At 33.7% G+C, this 25,393-nt stretch overlaps 1 protein-coding gene across 1 annotated transcript; it reads left to right on the forward strand.

Moving 5' to 3' along the window:
* The first annotated feature begins 5,888 nt into the window (after positions 1-5,888).
* LOC149540862 (uncharacterized) lies at positions 5,889-12,974 on the forward strand. Its single transcript, XM_089801927.1, has 4 exons — positions 5,889-6,091; positions 9,116-9,378; positions 11,960-12,023; positions 12,149-12,974. The coding sequence occupies exons 2-4, from the start codon at positions 9,164-9,166 to the stop codon at positions 12,386-12,388; spliced, it is 519 nt and encodes a 172-aa protein (XP_089658053.1). The 5' UTR covers positions 5,889-6,091; positions 9,116-9,163; the 3' UTR covers positions 12,389-12,974.
* Positions 12,975-25,393: the final 12,419 nt, after the last annotated feature.

A 25,393-nucleotide genomic window follows, 5' to 3' on the forward strand; every position in this document is an offset into this window, starting at 1 on the left:
CTATTACAAGTTATAGATCCTATTTCACTAACAAATACTTATGCACTTAAGTCAATTAAAACTTTTAACCATAAACATGAAACTGTTATTTACATTAATTGATAGTACTTCAATGTAACTAGTTTACTGATATGTTGTAACTGTCAACTATAAAGTAAATAAGGGTAAATCATAACACAATACCCATATGTAACACAATTATTTTTTGTCTCGTAGAAACCCTTGGTTAGAGGAAAAAATTGTGGTGGGAATGGTACCCATAACTCTTCACTACTGTCAAAAGAGATGCTTGGTTAAGAGCTTACAAATGTCACTTTCTAGGTGATTGGTCTGGTTAAGAGTGACTAATAAATTGTTAGATGTATCTAACTATTATGTAAGGAACTAATTTATTAAGAGATTTATCACACTTTTTAGTGATTATCCGGTTAAGGGATTTACAATAGGTTCAGCTTAAACTCCTAAGTCCAGTTAAAGACTACCCAGTCAAGAGATTTTACAAGTACTTGTAGAAACTGTTAAGTATTCTTACAAGATAGTAAATGATTTGTAATTACTCTCCTTCTAAAGATGCTCAGATCCATTATGCTCTACTTCTACCTTCGTTGTATATTTTGATCTCAATTACACTATTATCTATCTTTGTTGATAACCTTAGTCGATAACCATAACCATAACCATCATCTCATCTTCATTTCTTGTTACTCGATATGCTCCTTTTATGCTTGTTCGATTTCCATAACCTAATTTGGGCTTCCATGTTTTGATCTCAAATTTTTTCATAAAATATTTTAACTTTTCCTATATAATGACTTTTTATCATTTTCAAGGCATGACATTGTTTGTCAAATTCTCCTCAAGATTCTCACCCTAATCTTAATTATCAATCTCCATGCATTGTTTTACTCTTCCCATTCTCCTATGTAAATTGTTTTTGACTTTGCCCTTTTTCATTGAATCTAGTTGTAAAATAATAAGGCCAATTCGTTCCTATTTAACACTTCTATGTTTTTTGATAATCTTGTAGGTCGTTGATAACTAACTCTTTTGTTCCAATTAGGCACTATCATGTCCTGTGTATTGATAACCATCTAGTATATGTTTTCCTCACTTCCAATAACTCATTTTCTTGCTGCTATACTCTAATAAGATAAAACTATTTACCTATTAACTTCTCTTCTTCACTTTTAGATTTTCCCTATATACTTATTTGACATTAGTGACAAACTTATCATCATCATCATCATATGCCAATGTACCTATATTATCTTGTCTCTTTAGCTTTATTTCCTTTACTTTTATCATCTTTGAGATTTTGATTAGATGATTTTCTCTTAGAATAGATCGCATTCCAAAATGACTTCAAAGATTTGAATATGGATGTAATATGCAACTAGATACTTGACATAAGATGCTAAAATGATAGTGATAAACACTATGATTCCATACTATATACCATGATAACAATGCTAAAACTAAGATACTAAAATGATATTAAGCCAATGACACAAGATAACTAAAATGCTTTCAAAAGCTCTAGTTCCCCAAGAATGCAAGATTGCTAAAACTATAACTAGTTTAAAATGGAGGAATGCATACTCTTTTTATAAACTTTTTCTCGCCTTAATCCCACATGGCATAATTCAAGGCTAAGATTGAATCCATGTTAATAGTCTTGATCCAAATTGTAGCTACATCTTGTTCTTTATCTCTATTTCCAGATTTGGGTTTTTGTGTAGATTTTCAGTTATGTATCTTATTGTCTATGTTGAAGTTTAATTATTTTTTGTCATTCTACCTAGATCTTGCATATTCATATCAAATCAAATCTAATAAAAAACTCAGAACAATCAATCAAAGTGTCTGTTAGTGTAGTTTTTTTTTTTTTTTTTCTATTTTGCTAGGTTTTTCCTACACTTTTAATAATCTCGCTTAGGTTAATAAAGCATGTCTTATTAGGTGAATGGTTGTGAGGTGTCACCTTCCTACATGTGAGCATCCATTAGCTATCTTAGAAAGATACTTTTCTATCTTTAGTCCGATAGATGGTTGCTCCTCATTGGTTGGTGTTGCCACCTCCTCCCTCTTCCTAGCCTATATAAGCATGCTACCTAGCTTGCATTTGTATCTCTTGTTTTTGCATCCTCTTAATGCTATTTTGCTTCTAGCATTTGCATTACTCTCTTGGAGACTAACTCTATGATGCTATTTTGATTTTGTATCATTTGCATTCATAGTTTAGATATTTACTCTTTGCACTAGTTTTCTGGGTTATTAATCTTTTCAGATTCTAACATGGTATCAGAGCTTTTCTATGTGCAAGAGTAGATTTTAGTTTCCTTATTTGAGAGATTCGGGGGGGGCAAATAAACTTTATTGTAGTTTTTTGAAAAACGAAGTATGCTCTTCTCTTGCATCTTTGGATGATCCTGAGAATCAGAAAAGTTTTGACAAAAACAATTTTTCTCTGGGGTTTCAATCTCAAATCTGACAACCAACTTGCATATTTGGAGTTTTCAATCAGTTTTGCAGGTTCCAACATGCCATTGATGGACTTAAGAAGCTGATCCAGCATTTGCATGTCATATTTTGGTTGCTGGGGCGGTTTTCTGATTTTTGGAGCCGTTTTTTACTGTTAAAGGCGTCTGATTTACACTACAGCAACATTTTCTATTCATCAGCAAGAAAAACGCTTTCTGGGTTTTGTTCGCAGCCCTGAAAAACCATCTGGGTATCTTTTAGATTTTGCATGCAAGCTGTATATTTTTTAAAATTGAGCATGCAAAGCTCCAGCCATACCCCTCTCCGTTGGCAGCCGCAGATTTGAATGCAGTTTTCAAATGTCTCGTTCTTGCTTATATGGACTCCGATTTTGATGATTCTTGTTATGAACTTGGCTATTTTTTTTGTGTTCTATCCACTAGTGGAGTTATTTTTTTGATTTTCATGCATGAATTCTTCAGAAATTGCAGATTCTCAGCGGTGACTGTGCACAGTTCTCGTTTTGAAAACTTCGGAGGATCATAACTTTCTCATACGACCTCGTATCGAGGCGATTCTTTTTTTGAAAGTGCATGATTTTTCGAGTAGATCGCAGTGGTGCTATTTATTTTCTTGATTATTGTGCCCAAGTTTCACTTTTAGCATATGCTCTTCATGAGGAGGCCCTGTCAGTTTTTCTTCCGTAACTTGAGCATACGAACATATTTTTTTGATCCAAAAAATGCGTCAAAAATATGGTTTTGAGATGGAGATGATGGTACAGGTTTTTTTGATTTTTACTACAGTCTGGTTGCCTATTTTGGCAGTCAAAGCCATATGTTCTATTTTGCCTTCCAAGATCCATATCTCGCTCATTCAGACTCTTTTCTGGGCTCACCAAATATCGTTGGAAATCTGGTTCTATGAGTTATTCAGTTGTAGAGGTCTTTTATCCAGATTCTGCTCCAGGTTCTTTCTCCTTCGAGTTTTGCACTTTCGCACTCTGGCGAATTACTTGGATTCTAAGTCCTAGAATCTCTTCTTTTGTTCTTTTGGCTCACTCTTCTTTCTGAATTCTGAGCATTGTATGCTTCTATTCTGTTGCATTCCTTTTTTTTGTAAACGCACTGAGATAAAGTGCTTGCTTTTGCATATCTGGGATCTTGTACACCTTGTGTTTGTTTGTACTCGCACTCAGTTATAAAGTGCCATGGGGGGTCATGCTGTTTTGCCATTTTGTGCTCATCCACCTTTGTCAAGTGATTTTTTCTTCCACGACATTAGCCCATGCAGTGTGTCAGTGACACTGCTCTTTATCCTCTGCTTGTACTTCTATTGCACTATTGGTGTTCCTGATTCTTCTTCTTGCAGATGTTTTTGGCATTGCATTTCAGTGTTCCTGTCACCCCTCTCCCTGTTCAGCATTATGGGGGGGTTCACTTGTTGTTCTATGCTTCTTTGGTTGATGGTTCGTGCCTTCTATTTCCATGGAGGTTCTACAGATCAGCATTTTGACAGAGTTTGCAGCTTCATGCTTCAGAGATGCTTCATGCTTTTTTTTGTTCCTCTCTTTGGGACATTTCCTAGATTGGAGGCTTAGTTTCCTTCATCTAGTTCTTTTTCTTGTATTGGGTACCTGATCAGGCCTTGTTGCCGGGACCCATTTTCTTGCTTTCATAGCTTTGCTAGGTTAGCATCCACCTAAGCTTCGCTTATGGGGGGGTGTTAGTGTAGTTTTTTTATTTTTTCTATTTTGCTAGGTTTTTCCTTACACTTTTAATAATCTCGCTTAGGTTAATAAAGCATGTCTTATTAGGTGAATGGTTGTGATGTGTCACCTTCCTACATGTGAGCATCCATTAGCTATCTTAGAAAGATACTTTTCTATCTTTAGTCCGATAGATGGTTGCTCCTCATTGGTTGGTGTTGCCACCTCCTCCCTCTTCCTAGCCTATATAAGCATGCTACCTGGCTTGCATTTGTATCTCTTGTTTTTGCATCCTCTTAATGCTATTTTGCTTCTAGCATTTGCATTACTCTCTTGGAGACTAACTCTATGATGCTATTTTGATTTTGTATCATTTGCATTCATAGTTTAGATATTTACTCTTTGCACTAGTTTTTTGGGTTATTAATCTTTTCAGATTCTAACAGTGTCCATCTCCCTTTTTTGACCGAGATTTGATCTTATATGATACAAATATTTTTTTAAAGTCTTCAATAAAGAAAAAACATTCTCCAATCTTAAAACTAAATAACATTACCCAATTCATTTATTTTTCAAAAATAATAATAGCAACATCTAATTGATTAGTCTAATATATCATTATTTAATCCAAATTCATTTCCACTCATTTATTTACATTTATTTAACTTTATTTAATTGTTAAAAATATATAACTAACCTTGAATAATATATTCCACAAATCTCATATAAAATATTAAAAAACATCATCATAAGTATACTAATATTAATACTTATCTAAACTCAATTTTTATTGAAAAGTCAATAGGCCCTTGGTGTAATTGAAAGGTTGTTAAAGAGTCCAAGAAACAAGTCTTGATGAGTGCATGGCTTCAATAGCACAAGGGATGACGCTGGGCTCATGTCTCGAACAAATTTGGTAGAATGGATACCCCTCAATCATTGTCCCTTAGTCAAAAAGATTCAACTCCCTTGCAAAATGAATAATCTCAGTCTTTAGCCCTTAGCAAAAAAAGTTCAACTAATTGTACTCCCATTTCCAATGACATTCAATTGAAAACATATGCTTTTGCAAAATGAATACCCCTTAACCCTTTAGCCCTAGTAGGAGAAGTTAAGACTTATGCTTTCAAAGAAATAGATAAAACAATTTAAGTAAAAAAGAATCTTCCATATAAATAATTTTTTATTAAAAATGAAAATAATATTTAAAAAAATCAATATTGCACCAAATCGAAATTGGAATAAGAATAAAATTGGAACAAGTATTTCAATTTTGGCCTAAAAATGAACATTTGCTATTACACCTAAATAGATGGAATTGGAATACGTATTCCTATTCCAAATTTTTTAATTTTAGAAAACATAAATTTTTGAATCCGTGAATTCCATATCAAATTCCATATCAAATTCTCAGTGAACCAAACAAAAATAGAAATATGTAAACCCTATTATTCCTATTCCCATTTTTATATTCCCAGTGCGAAAGTACCCATTTTTATATTCCCCTGCCAGAGTGAAGGAGAGCCATGTTACCCTTCCAACCGTTGAAAAGACTTGAAGGTGGCCCATGCTATTAAAAGCGCGAGAGGTGCTATTTAACAAACAACCAAAATATGTTTGAGATTTTATAATTTTTTTATTCTTGAAAAGTTCTTGGGCTTCTTACCTATAAAAATGGACAGAAGTCCTAAATGTGAGCATTATTATTCCGTTGTGTTTGTCGGGGAGGAGAAGAGAAAGAAAATGAAGAGCGTCCATTGACAGATTTTTCGACCATTTCTGTCTCTGAGTAAACCCTTTCTCTTTACCCTCTTCTGCAAAATTTCTCTTTCGTTTTCTTCTTCTGCGGTCGGGTTTGTCTAGGAGGGCGAAGGATCTCCATCTTCAGCAACCAACTGTACAGTAAGATTTCTGTCTTCCTTTCTGCAAGGGTTTGTTCTCTTAAAAATATTGAATAATGTTATCTGCTTTTGAAAGCTGTTTAACGTTTACGTTGAAAGCTTTAGTCTTATGCCTCATTTCGCAAACGGGAAATTTAGTGCCTATTGTACTCGCGGACAACTTCATGTGAGATCTCAAAGTGTAGGCAGTAGCGCTGTTTGGAAATTTAGTCTGTCGTTTGACCCGGTTTTAGCCTGGTGGGGTTTCTCGGTAACCGATATTGTGGTCGAAAGGTTTTAAGGCTAACGAAGAGAAACTAACGAATCAGGTCATTGGAGAGAAAAAAATAATTACAGACGTTGGTTGAGTGGTTGGATTATAAGGGCTTCTCTTCCCTTTAAGATATATGGTGACATACTAAACTCAAGCTAATATAATTTTAATGAAAAAGGCAGAAATTTGTAATCTTCTTGATTTAGTAGCTTCCACCATGCGTATTTTTTTGGAGTTCCATTGCGTAACAATCTTTTTCTTCAATTTTTCGGATCACACACATCAGGATGCAAGAGAGAAACGGAAAAGAAAGATTGACTGGTGTGAAGTAGTTCCGTATTTCTTTATTTTCGGTTTTAGGCTTTTTTATATGAGTTGATCGGTTTACTCAGACGAATACAGAATGCGAACGTCTTTATTTTGGCAGAATACTGGTGAGGATTTGAATTACTATGTCCAATGGTTTTGATCTGCAAGGGAACTGCTTTCATTTGTCTGAAGTCTTGGTTTTAATCAGTTTGCATATGGGAAATTTAGTGGCCTTCTGTCGCACAGACCTCATTAGGTGAGATCTCGATGTGGGGTTTAGGCTTGTGAGATTTCTTCGCAACTGATATTATGGTGTGAAGGTTTTTAACGGGAATACTAGTGAAGAGAAACTAATAAATCTTGTCTTTAGAGAGGAAAAGTAAATGCAGATGTTGGATCACTGGTGGGATTAAATGGGTTTACCTTTCCTTTTAAAATACAAAATGAAAGATAGTGTGAAATTAAAGACAAATGCAGGAGAATTATAAAGTTTATCCATTACGATTAAACGGCTGGTGGAATTTCGTGGTAACTGATATTATGGTCGGAAGGTATTTTGATGGAAATACTAATTAAGGGAAACTAATAAATCACGTCATTAAAGAAAAAAAAGTTATTACAGATGTTGGATCAGCGGTGGGATTAAAGGGGTTTACCTCTCCTTTGAAAATATCAAATGAAAGATATTTCAAATACAAAGAAAAACGTAGGTAATTGCATTTTTTTGATATTGGCAATATCAACTTTGTCCGTATCGATTGAACGGTGTGAGGTAGTTTTGTATTTCTTTAACTCTGGTTCGAGGCTGTGTCATTGTGAGTTAAGGGAATCGCTCAACCAAATATATAGTGTGCGGACTTCTGTCTGTTGTCAGTATAAGACGTGGATTTAAACAACTGGGTCCAATGATTTTTGATATGCAAGGTTACTGTTGTCATTTGACAAAAGTTTTGTAGGGTTTTACTCAGTATCAACCTCATTAGAGAGGGTTTTTGTAGACTGAGTTGATGAAGTGTCATACTTACGGTTTATCAATGAACCAGGGCTGTTTTTAAAGTAACACTAATTGAAACACTGTGAGGTAGTTTTGTACTTCTTTAATTTTGGTTGGAGGCTGTTTCATTGTGAGTTACTGTACTCAGTATCAACCTCATTAGAGAGGGTTTTTGTAGACTGAGTTGACGAAGTGTCATACTTACGGTTTATCAATGAACCAGGGCTGTTTTTAAAGTAACACTAATTGAAACACTGTGAGGTAGTTTTGTACTTCTTTAATTTTGGTTGGAGGCTGTTTCATTGTGAGTTAAGAGGATTGCTCAATCAAATATAGTGTGCCAACTTCTCTGTTGTCGGAAGATGTGGATTTAAACAACTGGGTCCAATGCTTTTCATATGCAAGGGATCTGCTGTCATTTGACAGAAGTTTTCTAGGGTTTTACTCAGTATCGACCTCATTAGAGAGGGTTTGCATAGTTTGAGTTGATAATGTGTCATATGTACGGTTTATTAATGAACCAGGGAAGTTTTTAAAATAACACTTATTCTTGATAGTTCAGATTACCATTGAAATTTAGGAAAGCCTTAATCTGTTACTAAATCCAGTTACAATACTTCTCTTTTTTGCTGCAAATGGTAGAGAAACATGTACACTGTTTTCATGAATCAGGTCTTGTAAGGGCACATACTGTTTGAATATCCAATTTTGCTTGCCCAGTGGAATTAGTATTCAAGTTCTAGTATTCTGATTGATTTGATATCATACTTGGTTGCAGTCTAATGGAGCAGTTGCTTAGGATGTTTTATGGCACACCAGGGTTGAAATTCTATAAAGCAATATTATTATAGAATAATGGATTTGATATTTTTCTTTACAGTTAATTGTTTTCCATGTACATATTAGAGTTGATATTTATCAATTGTGTGAACCTTATATCTGTTCAATATTTTCGATGTTATTTTTGAAGCTTTTATATTTATGAACAATTGAATTATTAGTGTTCATATTCCCAAGCTCAACTCACGAGTTGAGGGGAACAAAAGAAGTATCGAATTTGAGACACCATCAATGAGAAGTGAAGTGGAGTCCACACAACATGTAAACTGTAATTTAATACTTTTATTGTCTAGAGAAATCTGTATTAGAGGCCTTGAAGATTTGCTGAATCTGCATCTGAATTCAATACTGCCCATTTCCATGCAACGATGTTGTGTGGAAGGCCATTTGGATATTGTGGTTGGTTTCCTTTATTAGTTTTGTTTGCTCTTTCCTTAATGTTCAAATTTGTAGCTGGGATTTCTTTATATGAAGTGGGTGGTTGTTACTTGTTTTGATATTCATATATGTATCTTACCCTTCTGTTCTTGTCTCTGATTTGTATTCATTGAAATCAAGAATTTAACTGTAGATTACATAAAATGCTTATCTTTTGTCAGTGTATTGATATTTTATTTATTTAATTGCAGATAACCAGTTGTGCGATTTGCATATTTGAAGTTGAGACTGTAAGATTAATGGAGATCCGGGCAAGGAATTTTTGGGACATGCAGGAGATTCCTATAACTATTAGTCAAGAATGTCACGTAGACAGAAAGGCAAGACGAAGACAAAGAAGTGGTATTCACAAGGATATGAGCCAGAAGCAAGTTATCTGTCCTGAACCTCGACGAGCCCCAATTGTGGATTGTCTTGTAGATGAATTGCATAAAACTTCTTGCAGGCCACAGAGGTAACTAGCAATGCTTATTTTCTGTTTTTGGTGGTCTATTGTCTCTCTTTTTATGAAATAATTTTTTTTGTTCTTTTTGTTGGAAGAGTTGCCTCTGTTTTAAGGTCTTCACATTTGTTAAATTTGGAGCTTTTTGCGTTGTTCTGTCTTTATTTTGTAGGAATTGTTTTAGTCTTTTTGGCCACATTGGTTGTAACTTATCCAGATCAGTCACCATGCTTTTACAGGAGAGTCATCTTAACTATCTTTTCATTTACTAGTAGTCTAGCTACCACAGACTGGATTATTATCTTTATAATTTTATTGAATGCTTAGGAAATACAATTTTCATCTTAACTGTCTGTTCATTTACTAGTTTCCACGGACTGGATTGTTATCTTCTTTGAGTCCTTAGGAATTACTCTTTCACAACATTTGTAACACTTTCAGTCTAGTTGCATCTGTTCTACCTGCATTCCCTGAGTTGGATAGTGATTGCCTATAAGCAAATACTAATTAATAAACATTATGAATTCTGTAGTTGAAATATTTTTTGTGCTTGCTTTCATTGAGCACTCTGAATTTAAAGGAGATTTTTCTTAAATATCTTTGCATTTAGGAACCTTGTCTCCCTCTACTGGACTATACATTTTTCTTTAAGAGTTCTCCAACACTTTGAGATACTTGTGACATCCCTTAAAAATATTTCTGATCTATAATCTTTCCATAATTTAGATTGTCACACTTGTAAAGAATGCTTCCTTCAACATCTCTAGGGGCCTGTGTGTTGGCAGGAATTGGGCAGGAATTGGAATTTTCCAATACCCAAATTCCGAAATTCCTTGTTTGTTTTAAAAAAGAAGCTAGAATTGAAATCTCTAAATTCTATTATTGCCCAAAATGAGCATGCCAATCTTCCACATGAAAAGGTGGAATTGGAAAACGAGTTCCAATACCACTTTTTATAAATCAAATTTTGTAAATTTTGTAAAATTTTTTAGTCTGTTAGTCTGTGCCCAAGTGTATCTATGGAAGATATAGAATGTTTCATTTGCTGTAGGGATACAGTGAAATTTGAAGCGTTTGAGCTCTGTGACAGATGATAAGCTCGGGTCCCGCAAGCAGTCTGATCTGTTAGTCATATTTCGAAATCCATTTTTACCAGGCTGAGAGAAACAAAATGGTCCTCGAAATTTCCGAGAGCAGAGAACCTTTGGAAAACACATGCACCAAAAGAATATCTAAAAATTGTTTTGTACAAACGAAAAACACTGGAATGGAAACTCACAAATCCTAGACTGCCTGTTCTGTGGGTAGAGCCCCCAGGATTGTATATCTGCATTGCTTGGACAAGAAAAGACCAAGGTAGGGGATCTCGTAAAAAATAGCAGCAACACTACCATTATTCGGACACTTGGTCAGAATTTCAATTTCTCTTTTGATATTCCGAACTGCTGTTGCATATATTCTCTCACGAAATGGTTTGTATTCATCCACACTTTTGTGTTTGGAATGGAATGGAATGAAACTTGGTAGAAATTGGATGATCCAATAGTCTTGGACTGGATCGGAACCAATATGCTTGATGCAAAACTCTTCAAAATTAGCGTAGTCAAATAATTATCACAAGTAGATGCAAGGCTATTGTGTGAGCACATTCCTCTATACAGCCAATGTTCTTATAATCAACATTTCCATTTGTAGAATAAAATGTATCTCTCATTATGAATTCCAGGTGAACCAAATGGTTCCAGCCATCTTCCGGAAAACCATTTACCGGATTTGAAACTTCCAGAATTGTCAAATTCCAAAATTTGACAAATCTGTTGTTATTTAATTCGAGCAACCAAACGGACCCCCTAGGTGTTGAGGGGGTGGTGGTTTAAGGAGAATTCTGTGTGTTGAGACCAGTGTTTTTTTACAATTCCATTTGAGGGGTGGTGGTTTAAGGAGAATTCTGTGTGGTGAAAACAGTGTTTTTTTTCCAAATCCATCTCTGCCGGCTACACTATGGTGGGCTTTAGTATCCCGAATTTTAGTGACTCCTTAATTCTCTTTAGGTTTTTTGGTCCATAGTTTTTTTTTAAAAGGTGGGGGGAGTGCTGAGTTTTACATAGGTCCTTGTGTTTTGTTGATCAACTTATATGGATGGTTGATTTAACATCTGTGTTCACCTTGCTTCTTGTTGATTAGTATTAGTTAGTGCTTTTGGTCTACATGTCCTGAATTAAATTTGGTTCATAGCAATTTTCTTATTGTTTTTGGTCCATATATATATTTTTTGAAAGGTTAGATTGAGCTTCTAAAATAATTGAAGTTTTTTTCCTTTTTACAATCAGAATAGAGAATAATGTGGAAAAGTTCATAATGTCTAATTTAATTTTTTCAATTGTCCTTTTTGGCCTGATTCAATTGTAGTTTTATAACCCAAAGCACATGCCCCCAGAGGAGTTCTTGAAACCTATCTTGTTTGTTTCATCATAATTAGAAACTAGAAAATTTTGATTTATCCGTCATAATTTTATATTTTTTCTTAAGTTAGCTGTATGTTGTACCTCCTTTTGTTTGCAAAGCCCGTGACATAAAACTTCATTGCTTCCAGTAACTTGGTAGCGCAAGATGAAGGAGATGCTGGTCGTGAGATTCTGGACATTTTTTTAAGAAAGGTAAATTAGTTCTTTTATCTTCCAGAGTTCCATTAACTTTGTACGCTTGTTTTTACAACATTTTTTGGATTTGCAAAAAGACAATTTTTGGAGTATTCGAATTAAATTTTTTGCCTATGGTGCAGAGTGGATATGGAGATTCAACTGGATCCCTTCCATATTTTTGTGGGTCACCTCCTGTTCGCGCTCATAATCCACTGGTTAATGATGTGAAGTTTGTTCGGAAGGATTTAACATCATCCTCTGTCGGCTTGACGCAGAAATCTTCTTGTGGTGCATCATATGGGACTAATCCATCTGTGCGGGTGGAAGGATTTGCTTGTTCAAGCTCAGAAAAACACTGCATTGTCCCCGCTCTTGCATGATCCTCCACTTCCCTTTGAGGACCGTGGAAAGCTTTTTAGTTCTCTGTATATTTCCAGTAAAGTTGGCAATCAAGTGCGGTAGTTATCCTTATATCTGTATCAAGGTATTCTGTGGCAGGGTCTGGAGGGGACTTTGTTCTGAATTCAACCCAGTTTTGTACATCAAATCAAATGAGGCTTTCACTGGTGTCGAATAATCACTGGAGTATGTTCTTGTACACAAGATTTTATATGTGATATAGTAGATGGGGCAAGGGTGGTAGACATTACTTTGTCTCCTGAGTTTTCATGGAATTTGGAGGAGTTATTAATGGTATAGTAATAACTGTACAGCTAGGGACCCCGTAACTTTGTAATTAATATGTTAATATTTAACTGTCTGGGTCCCTATGCAGCTGTATGCTAAGTAACGAGGGGCTGCGAGTGTAGGTATGTACTGCTAAAGAATGCAGTATGCGGGAGAGGCTGATCTCTTTTCTTTCCCTCTTATTTTTGTAGACAGTAGACAGTTGCAAAGGATGCAAACGCTTTCCCTTTCTACTGATAAGTTACTATAACTATCAAATTATTGTCTCGGGTTTTGATATTTTGATGCGTAAGATTTTCACGTCTGTTTTTATTAATCATCTTTGTTTAAAGTGGTATTCCTTGATGATGCTTTTCTACGAGATTGAACAATCTCTCTTTGCTTAAAGATATTCAATGTTACCTGTATAGGATTTGACATTAGACTTTCTATGAAAAAGACGTTGCCAAGCTACATAATTGAAGCAGATGGATGGAAGTTCTGTGATGCATCTATAGTTGGTAACTTGATTACACTCAACTGAAGGCATTCTCGATTTCTTTATCTACATTGTCTGTTAACTCAGGATAGTTTACACGATTCTTTGCGCTCGTGCTTTCACAATTAATCACTGCAAGGTATAATACAATTATTTTTTGGGGGGTTACAAAGTTCAATTCTAGTTTATTATTGTCTTCGCGAGTTCTTTTCGTTGAAAAAAGCATTATTAACGGAAAAAAATAGAACGAAGCCGTACGCAGCATGCACAAAAAAGATCATCACAAAAATCCCAAAATACAATAGAAGTCAACACTCTCACTGACACACCCACACTGATGCTTTAGACCTATGGCCCTGAAGGTTTAGCCCTCTTCATGACGAAAAATAGCTGCACAAAATGTTTCTCAACAACTCTTAGAGAAATCTCTACGGGAATCACCTACACTTCCACGTCTGACAAATCCCTAATTTGCAGGGTTCTAAAATATCATATAGAAGGATAAGTTCTTCACATAATGCACATAAAATGAAATTATTGATTTTTTTTTGTTTCGATGAAGAATTCGTCCTTCAAATCTGGTAAAATTTTGATATGTTTGACTGATTTCAGAAATTAGTCAACGTTATTTAAATTCCAGCAATGGCGGAGTCTGGAGCTGTCGAATGAAAAAAAAAGTCCAAGGGCTTTGATCGTCTCTCGTAATTAGCTGCAGCGGCGTTTGCAAGCGCGCGTAATCTCCATTGTATCAAATTACAGTGTATCTTATATATTTTGGTACCTAGTTAAAACAAAATTGATTTACTTCGATGTGTTCGGATAATGTTTTCCAGCCTTGCTCTTTCATTTTAACCGCTTTCGAGAGTTGATTTCATTTTCCATGTGTTCGTATCTTGTATAGAGTTCATGGGACTTGTATAATTATGATTTATTGGACTCGTATAATTATGAGGTTACATTGGAATTTTGACTATACTAATGACGGTGAATTAATTGTCCCTAAGCATCCAAATTCGAGAGCATGAAAAAGAGGTTACATTGGAATTTTCACTAGCTTTTGTGATAGAGGGCATTTGTTGCGAAACAACTGAAGATTTAAGGAGAATGAAGGCAAATTGACATAGTCAAATATATCCATTTTTGCCAATTTTATGATGTTATGGGGGGATTTGCCATAAACCATCGGTGTTTGGGAGAATGAAGACAAATTGAGATAATAGTGTATGACATGTATGAAATATGTGAGACAATTGGGGAGAATTGAAACCAATTGAGTTATCCATTAAATATCCTCATCTATAATAATGTATGAATATGTGAAACAATTAATGAGAATTAAAACCACAAAGGGTAATATACATGAAATGTTCGGTGCTTTCCCTTGACAATTTGGGTACAATGTTTTTCTTGACAATTTGGGTACAATGTTTTTCTTGACAATTTGGGTGTAATGCTTTTCTTGAAATTTTCATTTTGCTTTTCTTGACAATTTTCATTTTGCTTTTCTTGACAATTTTCATTTTAGATCTCTTAAAGTGGAGCTTGGAGTTAAAAGAGGTTGCAATGGTTGTTTTTAGTGACAAAGATGCCTAAAATTTAGAAATATTTTGAGAGAAGTTATCTTAAGGTAACATTTTCTTCTTGAGATTAATGTGAACTTACATTTGATTAGGTCTTCCTTTTGAAAGGGATTTTATAAATATTTTAAAATTAAATAATAATTTTTGAATTCTTAATTAAATAATAATTTTTGAATTCTTAATTATTTGAATTAGTTATTTTATAATTTTTCATTTTTTTATAATAAGTTATTTCTTTTGGGATAAATTTTTGAGTAATAGTTGTTTATCGTGAGATTACAAATATGAGTTTTTCTAGACAATTAATTAAGTTCCATTTTCTCAATTAAAAAATTTGAATCTGTCAAACATGTCATATTTGTAACAAAGTGTTCAAATCTTGGTCTCATGTGTGAGCATGCCACCTCAACCCACTTCACATGAGTAATGCAAACTTGAGTTGTTCTTATATATTTGCCTCATACAACTCCCATGCTTACACATGTGAACATGATCTCACACATGTAGCCACTCCATCTCATACATTTCTCCTACCCCAACCACCCTACCTTTTACACAAGGTGTGTTGTGGGAGTACACTTAATTTTTATGCTTATGAACATTTCATTTAAAAAAAAATGCTCAACTAAATTAGTTTTTTTGGGTGCATCTTAGATTTTAATTTCTTCTTTTGGGATATACTCTTGATTGAGAGTTATGAATGAGTGAGTATAAAACTTTTACTCAAGAATCTATCCCAAAAACTTTAAGTTCATTAATTTAAGATTAGGAAAAATGAAGTTCGATTAGTTATTTCATGTCTTATCTAACAACCTTTTACACATGGTGTGTTGTGTGGATACATAACTTCTATGCTCGTGAGCACTTGCCAACCTCACCCTTCCTTGTAGCACTTGTCATAAGACTAAACCATTAGTCTACGTATGTGCTATTAAATCCCAATTTGTTAATTTGTCATCTCATCTCACTACTTTCTTTCTCAATGATTTACAAATAGGATATTCATCTCAATAACAAGATCATTATGCCAAATTGATACACTTTTAAGATAAAATATAATCTTTATAGTTTTGTTGGTATATTGAACAATCCACATTTTTATACAATAGTTGAAGATTATATAAGTAAACAAATCATCTAGTGCTCTAGGGTGCCCTGTTCTACTTGAGAATCGTTTTAATCTGAAACATCTCACCCTATTAAAAATACAAGTAGAAGAATTGTGTTTGATAGAAGGCATTGCTCTAAAAACCTCCATGGATGAGCACATCAATGACTTTTCCAATCAAAGAAAACAAATAAAAATAGATAGATTGGATACCAAAGAAATTATCTCTTTTATAAAAGAAAGAGTAAAAAAGTCACCTTGGATATGTTGCATGGTATTTTTTACAACTTATGAAATGAGAATTAACATTTATAATCCTCTTAGCAAAGAAACTACTTTAAGACTAATAATAATTAAAATATAAATCGTCTCAGAGAAATTGGATGATACTAATTGCTAATGTAACTCATGTATGCATGTTTATTGTGCTCACATCTACACAAACAACACTTCAATGGGATATTAATTTTTTTGTCAATTAAATACAATGAATCAATATAATGTAATTGACTACCAAAGAGCATCCTATTGCTTCCTATTTAGAGAGTGTATTAGGACACAATGCTTTCAGATTGCATCAATCCTAACAAGCCACATTACAACCCTAAAATGGAAGATTCAGAGCTACTACAATGGACATTATGCTACTAGGGATGAAGATCTAAAGTTAAACATGATTTTAATTACTATACAATTATAAATAAAATTAAGCTATGCAAGTATAATTAAGCTAAATGAGTGATGAATTCTACAACATGAAATTATGGATCGTTTGAGCTTAGAAATGATGCCTTTTATAAAAATTGAGATTGATTCAATGATTGTGATTAATCCAAGAATAGAGTGTTTTGATTTATTCTCATTTGATCGATGTGATTAGCTCTAATATGATCTATTTGAGTTTAATTGTCCTTTAGTGATGACTAACATTTTAGAGATTTTACTTAGTTTATTTTAATTAGTTACCTTAGCTATGCATTTAATGAGATTGAATTAATAAATTAAGCCAAGGGTAATTAATAAGGGATTTTGTTAATTAAATGATGTTTGATGATGGACTAAGCTATTTTGATGAATCATGCCAGTAATTGGACAATCACACAACAGAATTAAGAGGCTGATTCTAAATTAGGGAAAATAGGGCCTTCAGATGCACGGGCAATATATTGATTTTTAAAATAGAGGATTTTGATTCAGAGAAAGATTTGATATGAAATGATGTAGCTATTTTTGATTTGATGATGGAGAATTCCAAGCTTGATTGAACAAAACTTAGATGTGAAGATATCAATTTTGAACTTGATTGAATACAAATTGATCATATCAACTCTGAGCTTGATTGAACGAAGACTGATAAGAGCTAACTGGCATATTTTGTTTAATGACAAGCAGTTTGATGTGATACAATGAAATTGATTAACATTTGCAAGGTAATTTTGATTAGACAGATAATTAAGTTGATATAGATTGTGATGAAGTCAATTATCCAACAATCCCAACTTGATGGAAGGAAAATGATCTGCTCTTGTTTGATTGATGAGACAATAATTTGATATTAATTTTGATGAACTCACTTGTTCCAATGTTGATAATGTCAATAGATAAGAAAGCCTCAACTTGATATGGTTTCCAATGAAGTTGATACCCTTAGTGTTGAAATTTTATTTTATTTTACTCTTTTAATTCTAATAATAGATATAACAATTCTAATTTAAATCCAACTAACATCACAATTATCAACCTTATTAAACTTTAACCATATCAACAATATAATCAGAAACCACGACAAGATACTCATGCACAATAACACCAGATATGTTAACTAGGGAAACTCTTGATTAGAGGGAAAACCCCGGTGGGGATGGTACCCACAAGATGATGTACTAATATAAATATTCCTTGTTAGAGGATGGACCCTGTTAGGAGTGAATAACAATATTCAATACATATTAGTCCTTGTTAGGAGATTTTGAATCCCTGTTAGGAGTTGTGGAAGACAGTTGGACCCACTGCCCAAATAACTTCAAGGGAAAGATCAATGAAAACACTATACAAATGATCTCTGTATTATTCCTTGTAAAATAATAGAAATGAATAGTACTACTCCTTCCTCTTCCTGTCCTATCAACCAGACTTCTACTCCTTTTGATCTTGTAACTAGATCACAAATCTCGCATCCAATAATCCCTTGGATAGCTTACTCACATTTAGTAAACACTTTGCTCCTTTTCAAACTTTACACTCAATACAATGATCACAAGCAGTTTACAAACAAAGAAAACATCTTTCCTTTATACTATATCTTCAAAATAATTCCTTGAGTCGGCCTTGAGGCTTTCCCAATTAATTACAATAGTACTGTCAGCTCACAGTCAATACACCTTCTCACACGTGTACCACTAGGGCTTGCGCATCTACTGACATCATCATTAGACTATCATAAGTCACTGGCTGGCCATGCATCAATAGATTATATCACTGCGAAAAGATATAATGCAAACATTAGAAACTACTTCTCAGGTACTTTGTCTCTGTACTGCTCTTTGTAAATTAGGTACAACTTCCATACGTCTTTGAATTATGTGCTATGCATTGAACCTTCACATCAGGACACTATACCGAACATGTCCATGAATGCGCATCACTAGACAATCAAAACATTGTTCGTACAATTAAGATCTTTGTTTTCTACTCTGTCAATCTTCACAAACTTACTGTTATGTTGACATCAATGACAAACACAATCATGAATGTAACATGTCAATACTCTCCAATGCTTAGGATACTCCCCTCAAGGAATATCATCAACATTCATGCTAACAATTAGTAGCTAGTTAAAATAAAATTGATTTCCTACGATGTGTTAAGATAATATTTTTTTGCGTTGCTTTATATTTTGATTGGATGTAGGCATTTTAGAGGTGACCTCTTTTCCCATGTGTTGGTATCTTGATTAGTGTTCATGGGAATTGTATAATTATGATTTTTGTGACATATAAGAGAGTTAACATTGGAATTTTGATTACATTAATGACAAGTTAAACCAATTGTCCCAAAGCATCCGAATGCATGAGCATGAAAAATAGGTTATAAAATTTTCACTAGCTTTATGATAGAGGGGATTTGTTGTGAAACAAATAAAATTTAAGGAGAATAAATACAAATTGAGATGTACAAATTTTGGTGGTCGAATATATCAATTTATGCTAGTTTTATGATTTTAAGGAGGGATTTATCAAGAAACATCTGCCATTGGGGGGATTTGTCATGAAACATTAATGTTTGGGAGAATGAAGACAAATTGAGATATCTATTAAATATCCTTATCAATTATAATGTATGACATGTATGTAATAATGAAATATGTGAGACACTTAAGGATAATTAAAATTAGAAAGGGTAATGATACATGACACACAAGAACTATGTTGAAATGTAGTTGAGGAGACATAAAACCAAGAGTTGTGTGCTTTGCCTTGACAATTTGGGCAGAATGTTTTTCTTGATAACTTTCGATTTAGATCTCTTAAATTGAATCATGGTATTAAAAATGATGCAATGGTTACTTTGTAAGTTGTACAAGTGACAAATCATTGCTAAATTCTAAAGATATTAAGAGAGTTATATTGAGGTAACATTTTTCTTCTTCTTTAGATTAATGTAAACTTTGATTAAGTTTTCATTTTGAAAAGGATAAATTAATTAATCATTTTAATTTTTAATTCTTAACTAATTGATTTGATTTGATTCTATAAACATTTTAAAATTAATTAATTAGTTTTTTTTTGATAGTTAACATTATTGATATTAATGAGAATTAAAGAGAGTTACAATATTAGTGGTATGGCGAAATACCTTACTACCATAACTACCCATACCCTAGCCATACCTATGCCATTACACAAAAAAATAGAGTATGAACACTCTTCAAAAGACTAGACCACCCATCCCATATATAAAAAATAACAAAATGAAATAGGATATCCACTTGCATATGCCGAAGTCATCACCATTTGGTATTGTTACTCCTTGAACCAACACACTACTTTCTCGCGAGTAAATGCTGTAGTTGAACGATCATCCATCACCGAAATTCCCATTCTCCCTCGATGACACTTACCACTGCCCTTAGATGTGGACGCACCCCCTCCAGCTAGTTTTGCACTTTTTGCCTTGGAGTGAGCATGCTCTTTCTCGACGTGGCCTTCACAAAGCCTCCCTTGTTCTCCGCCGACACCCAAATTTGTTCAGTCAGGAACACTGCTATCTTTTTCCATCCCTGTTATGCTTTGGGAATATGGGCACCTTGTGGATTTGAGGAGGACCAACAACCAATGGCTGAATCGAAGAATCCCCTCCACTAATTAGCCTCCAAGGCTCCAAACCCATCTTAATACCCACGCCCACAACAAATCTCTCAATTATGTCTTCTAGCCCCAATAGCCATTGCCTATCCACACATGCTGCAACAACACGATGGACCTCCTCCTTTGTTTCCCCCACCATCAACGCAAGCGCTACAAATAGAGATGCCACATCTAGGTTTGATCTCCTCTTCTAGAATATGTTCAAGTACTCTGGCCCAAACATCTGTAGCACTCCCTCCAAGAAAGTTGGATTGTCAAACACAAATATGTGTTTGAGACGCTACATAGTAATTTGGCCCTCGTAAGTCTGCATTTGAATATTAGAGCCCAAAGTGAAATTTGCCTCCATTTCTATCGCGTTAGGAAACAAATGATTTTGCCCTTCCTTCTATTTGAATATAACTTCCTTGGAACTCTCTAGAATCAAAGTACCAACAAGGGAAGAAAATACCCAAGCTAGCACGCTTGTAGGATTGGGTATCTTTGCATGCCGTGAAATGATTTAATGCCATCAAAGGTAGGAGTCATGATGCCTTCCCCTTAAACTCACCCACAATGAAAAATTTCATATGTGTTTTAATGTGTCTAATGGCCAAACAATAATACTCTCTTAAATCTAAAGCAAGGTGTCTCAGGTCCTCAAAGATTTCATTTTGGGTACTCATTTCTGCATTAGCACCCATGTTGGTTAACATGTCCACCACCTTGTTTGCTTCTCGGAATGAATGAGAAACCTTGAAGTCATCAAATTCTAGAAGCAAGTCTTTCATCTGCTAAATATATTTATCAAGGTGTCGTGCCTCCAACCTCACTCTCTTTATGCCATTTATGATGATCTCTGAATCCCCTTCCAAGTAGACTCTTTTGAAGCCTATTTTTGCTCCTAAGACTAGAGCCTCTCTGGCTACATAAAATTCTGCAATGTAATTCATGCCATCCTGCAAGCGTTTAGCCACAATAGCAAGAATATTGCCCCTATGGTCTCTTGCTACACAACCACACCCCAATACTCCTAGGTTCCTCCTAGTCGCCTTGTCAAAGTTAATCTTGACCCATCCTTCCTCCGGAGGTATCCAAAACACCTTTTCCCTTTTTATAGTTGGATTAACCCTAACAAGCCCTTGAATGGGCCAAATTAATTAAATTCTTAATTATTTAAATTAGTTATTTTATAATTTTTCTTTTCTTTTTTTGGGATAAACTCTTGATTGAAAGTTATGAACCGACGAGATCACAAAAATGAGATTCATTAAATAATTAATCAATTTTCATTTTTCCTAATTCAAAACTATCAATCTCTCAAACTCGTCATATTGTAATAAGTGTTCAAGTCCTCTTCAATGATCTCATGTGTGTAAGTATGCCACCTCAAAACACTTCACATGGGTGATGGAAGCTTGAATTTATCTTATATATTTGTCTCATACAACTACCTTGCTCACACGCGTGAACATGATCTCCTCACACATATGTATCCACTCTCTTTCATACATTTGTCCTATCCCAACCACCCTACCTTTAACACATTGTGTGTTGTGTGAGTACACTTAACTTTTACGCTTATGAACACATGTTAACCTCACCCTTCCTTGTGGCACTTATCATAAGATTAATAATCTATACATGACTTATTAAATCCTAACATATTGTTAACTTTCCATATCATCCCACTACTTTCTTTCCCAATAATTTACATATAGGATATTCATCCTATAACAGAAGATCATCATGTCAAATTGATGCACTTTTCAGATAAAATATAATCTTTATATACTATAATTTTTTTGGTAAATTGAACAATCCACATTTCTAAACAATAGTTGAAAATTATATAAGTGAGAAAATCATCTAGTGCTTGAAGGTGCCCTATAGCAAGGTAATCTTAAACATATACCAAATAGATTTTACTTAAGAACCTACATCTATCAATCTAAAACATCTAATCATATTAAAAATAGAAGTAGAAGAATTATGTTTGATAGGCTTTTCCAATCAAAGAAAACAAAAAAAAGACAAGATTGGATACCATTGAAAATGTCTCTTCTATAGAAGAAGAGATAAAAAAAGTCACCTTGGATACATTGTATGGTAAATTTTATAGCCTAGGAGATGAGAATTAACAACAATACTCCTAAAAGAAGAAAAAAAAAGATTTTAATAATATTAATAATAATATAAACTCTGACTTACAGAAATAGGATGACAGTGATGAGGATGACGGTAAAAAAAGAGGAAAGAAGAAACAATACATTTTGAAAAATTAATTGCTAATGTAATAGATGTGTGCATATTTATTGTGCATGAATCTACACAAATAATACTACAACAATACATTAGTTTTGTTAGTCAATCAAATACAATGAATAAATATAATGAAATTGACTACCAAAGAGCATTCTATTGCTTGTTATATAGAGAGGGTGTAACTAGGATTAAAAGTGCTCTCAAATTGCATAGATCCTAACCAATGACATTACAACCCTAGAACATGGCAGATTAAAAGCTCTTGTAATGCACATTATGCAACTAGGAATGAAGATCTAAAGCTAAACATGATTCAATTAGTGTACAATTATCAATGAAATTAAGCTATGCAAGTGCAATTAAGCTGAGTGAGTGATGGATTCAACATCATGTAATTAGAAAATGAAATTGTGGATCCTTTGATCTTAGAAATGATGTTTTTATTATTATAGAAATTGAGTTTGATTCAAGAGTTGTGGCTAATCCAAGATAGAGGGTTATGATATATTCTCACTTGATCCATCTGATTATTAAGAATATAGCTTCATTCAGATTGGAGTATTCTTATCATTACTAGGAATTCAATATATATATATATATATATTTGTGATGATGATATTGACACACACACACACACGCGCACGCGCACACATGCACACACACACACACACACGCGCACGCGCGCACACACACACACACACACACACACACACACACACACAAAATTATTAATCAAAAAAATGTATGCTCATATATTAAAAGGTTGTAAAGTATTGGTTGATTCATATTAATCATTAACTACATCTTTGATCGGTTCAAAGCCACTAATATAACTATCAATTAGTTATCAAAGCCCAATACTCTTAGTCAAACATGTAAGGGAGTCACGACCATGAAGTGCTGTGACTGCCCATGGCATAAATTCCATAAGGGAGTCACAACCCTTCATGATTGTGACCCCCAAATTTCATAAATAGCTATCGATCGATGACTATTGTAAATATATATCAATCAATAACAATGACATTGCATTATTTCAGCAACCATCGAATTAATAGTTCGAATATTCAGTCTTGGATCTAGTATTATATATAGTCATAGAAATAAGATCAATTCAAATTTGTATTGTTAACAAAATAAAAAAATCAAGAAACATCAAGAATATATATCAAATAAGTTATTAATAACTAAACAAAAATTATTCAGATTGACCAATACAAGTTTAGCTTATTCTCTAGAAAAGATCTATAATCCTAACATGGTATCAGAGCTTAACTAGAGAATTTTTAAAAGTAGATTGGAACAAAATTGTTTACTCATTATAGAAGACCATCTCAACCCCAAACAAAATAGTGAACAAAATCAAAGTAGAAGATAGATTGGAAGGGGTTGGAAAGTTTTCTTCATGGAAAATTTGAATTGTAGCCCTACTTGAAGAACTTGAACTAGATTCCTTCATAGAAAACAATCTTAAGATGCTCGAAGAAGAATCAGAAAAAACTACTTGGAAAAGACGTAACAGTGAAGCTAAGAAGATTATAATCGATGCTGTGAGGGATCATATTCTTCCTTCCATAACAAGATTGAAAATAGCCTATGAAGTATTTAAAACTATAAAAGATACATTTGAAATAAACAATGGAAGTATAATATTGACATTAAAACATCAACTCATGAATATCAAAATAAATAGAGGAGAGACAATGACAACTTACTTCTTGAGAATCTTTGAGATAAGAGACCAACTTGCCACCATTAGAAATAGTGTAGATGATGAGGAAATTACACTAATCTCTTTAAGAGACTTACCTATATCATGGGAATCATTCATTCAATGTGTAAGTCGTCCGTCACTTCCAAAATTTGATCAACTCAAGAATGAGTGCATTCAAGAGGAATCTCGACTAATATCAAGAGGAATCTACACAAATCAGGAAGGGGAGATTCAAGCTCTACATCAAACAACAGGAAAAAAGGAAAGAAGAGGAAGTTAAAACCAAATAGAGGAAATAATTCTCAATATCACAAAGAAAGAGATCTATTCAAAGTACAATGCTTTCGATGTGACAAATTTGGCCATGTTCAAAAATTTTGTGTAGAAAGAAAGAAAATTCAAGATACCATATTAGAATCCCATGAAGTTGAAAATCCTCTATTATATTTAGCCTTATAAAGTGAATTAAACTCAAGAAATAATACTTGGATAATAGACAACGGAGCTTCAAGACATATAACTGGATTCAAAAATCAGTTTGAAACATTCAAAGAGTATTGCATAGAAGAAGTCACAATTGGAGATAATTCTGCTTATCTGATAAAAGGAATTAGGACCTATTCCTTAAAAATAAGAATAGGATAAATTATTTAATTAAAAGACATGTTAATTTTACTAGGGACAAAAGTAAACCTATTTTCCATTTCAGGTCTAGCCGATCAAGGATACTGTGTCACCTTAAATGAAGATAAAGTGTTGCTATGGCCTAAAAACTCTGACATAAAGAACACACGTTACTATAGGATCTAGAGATGGAAGCAGTACAAATTATGTATTAAAAAAAAACAAGCACTAAATCATGAAGTTCATAACTCCAATGAACTTTGGCATAGAAGACTAGGACACCTTGGTTTTAGTACTCTTCATACTATAGGGAAAATCACTACAGGCATACCTCATCTCAAGTCTAATCATATTAGTATTTGTAAAGGGTATGCTTTAGGAAAAAATAAGAAACGATATTTTCATATAAGTAAACACAAGTCAAAAATTGTATAAGAACTTATTCACAATGATTTGTGTGGACCAATGTCAACATCCTCACCAAGGGGGATTTTTGTACTATGTGGCATTCATTGATGATTACTCTAGGAAAAATTGGATATACTTTCTAAAACTTGAAGAATCTAATGAAGTTCTACAAAAA

The sequence above is a fragment of the Cupressus sempervirens genome, chromosome 9 (assembly GCF_028749045.1).
Source record: "Cupressus sempervirens isolate cs-2001-9-10 chromosome 9, ASM2874904v1, whole genome shotgun sequence".
NCBI lineage: Eukaryota > Viridiplantae > Streptophyta > Pinopsida > Cupressales > Cupressaceae > Cupressus > Cupressus sempervirens.

What these genes read in the sequence shown, in the direction of transcription:
- LOC149540862 (XM_089801927.1), top strand. Translation starts at nt 9,164, where the DNA reads ATGGAGATCCGGGCAAGGAATTTTTGGGACATGCAGGAGATTCCTATA. An exon ending in ACTTCTTGCAGGCCACAGAG is followed by an intron (nt 9,379 to 11,959) that starts GTAACTAGCAAT and finishes CATTGCTTCCAG; the next exon opens with TAACTTGGTAGCGCAAGATG. An exon ending in TGGACATTTTTTTAAGAAAG is followed by an intron (nt 12,024 to 12,148) that starts GTAAATTAGTTC and finishes CCTATGGTGCAG; the next exon opens with AGTGGATATGGAGATTCAAC.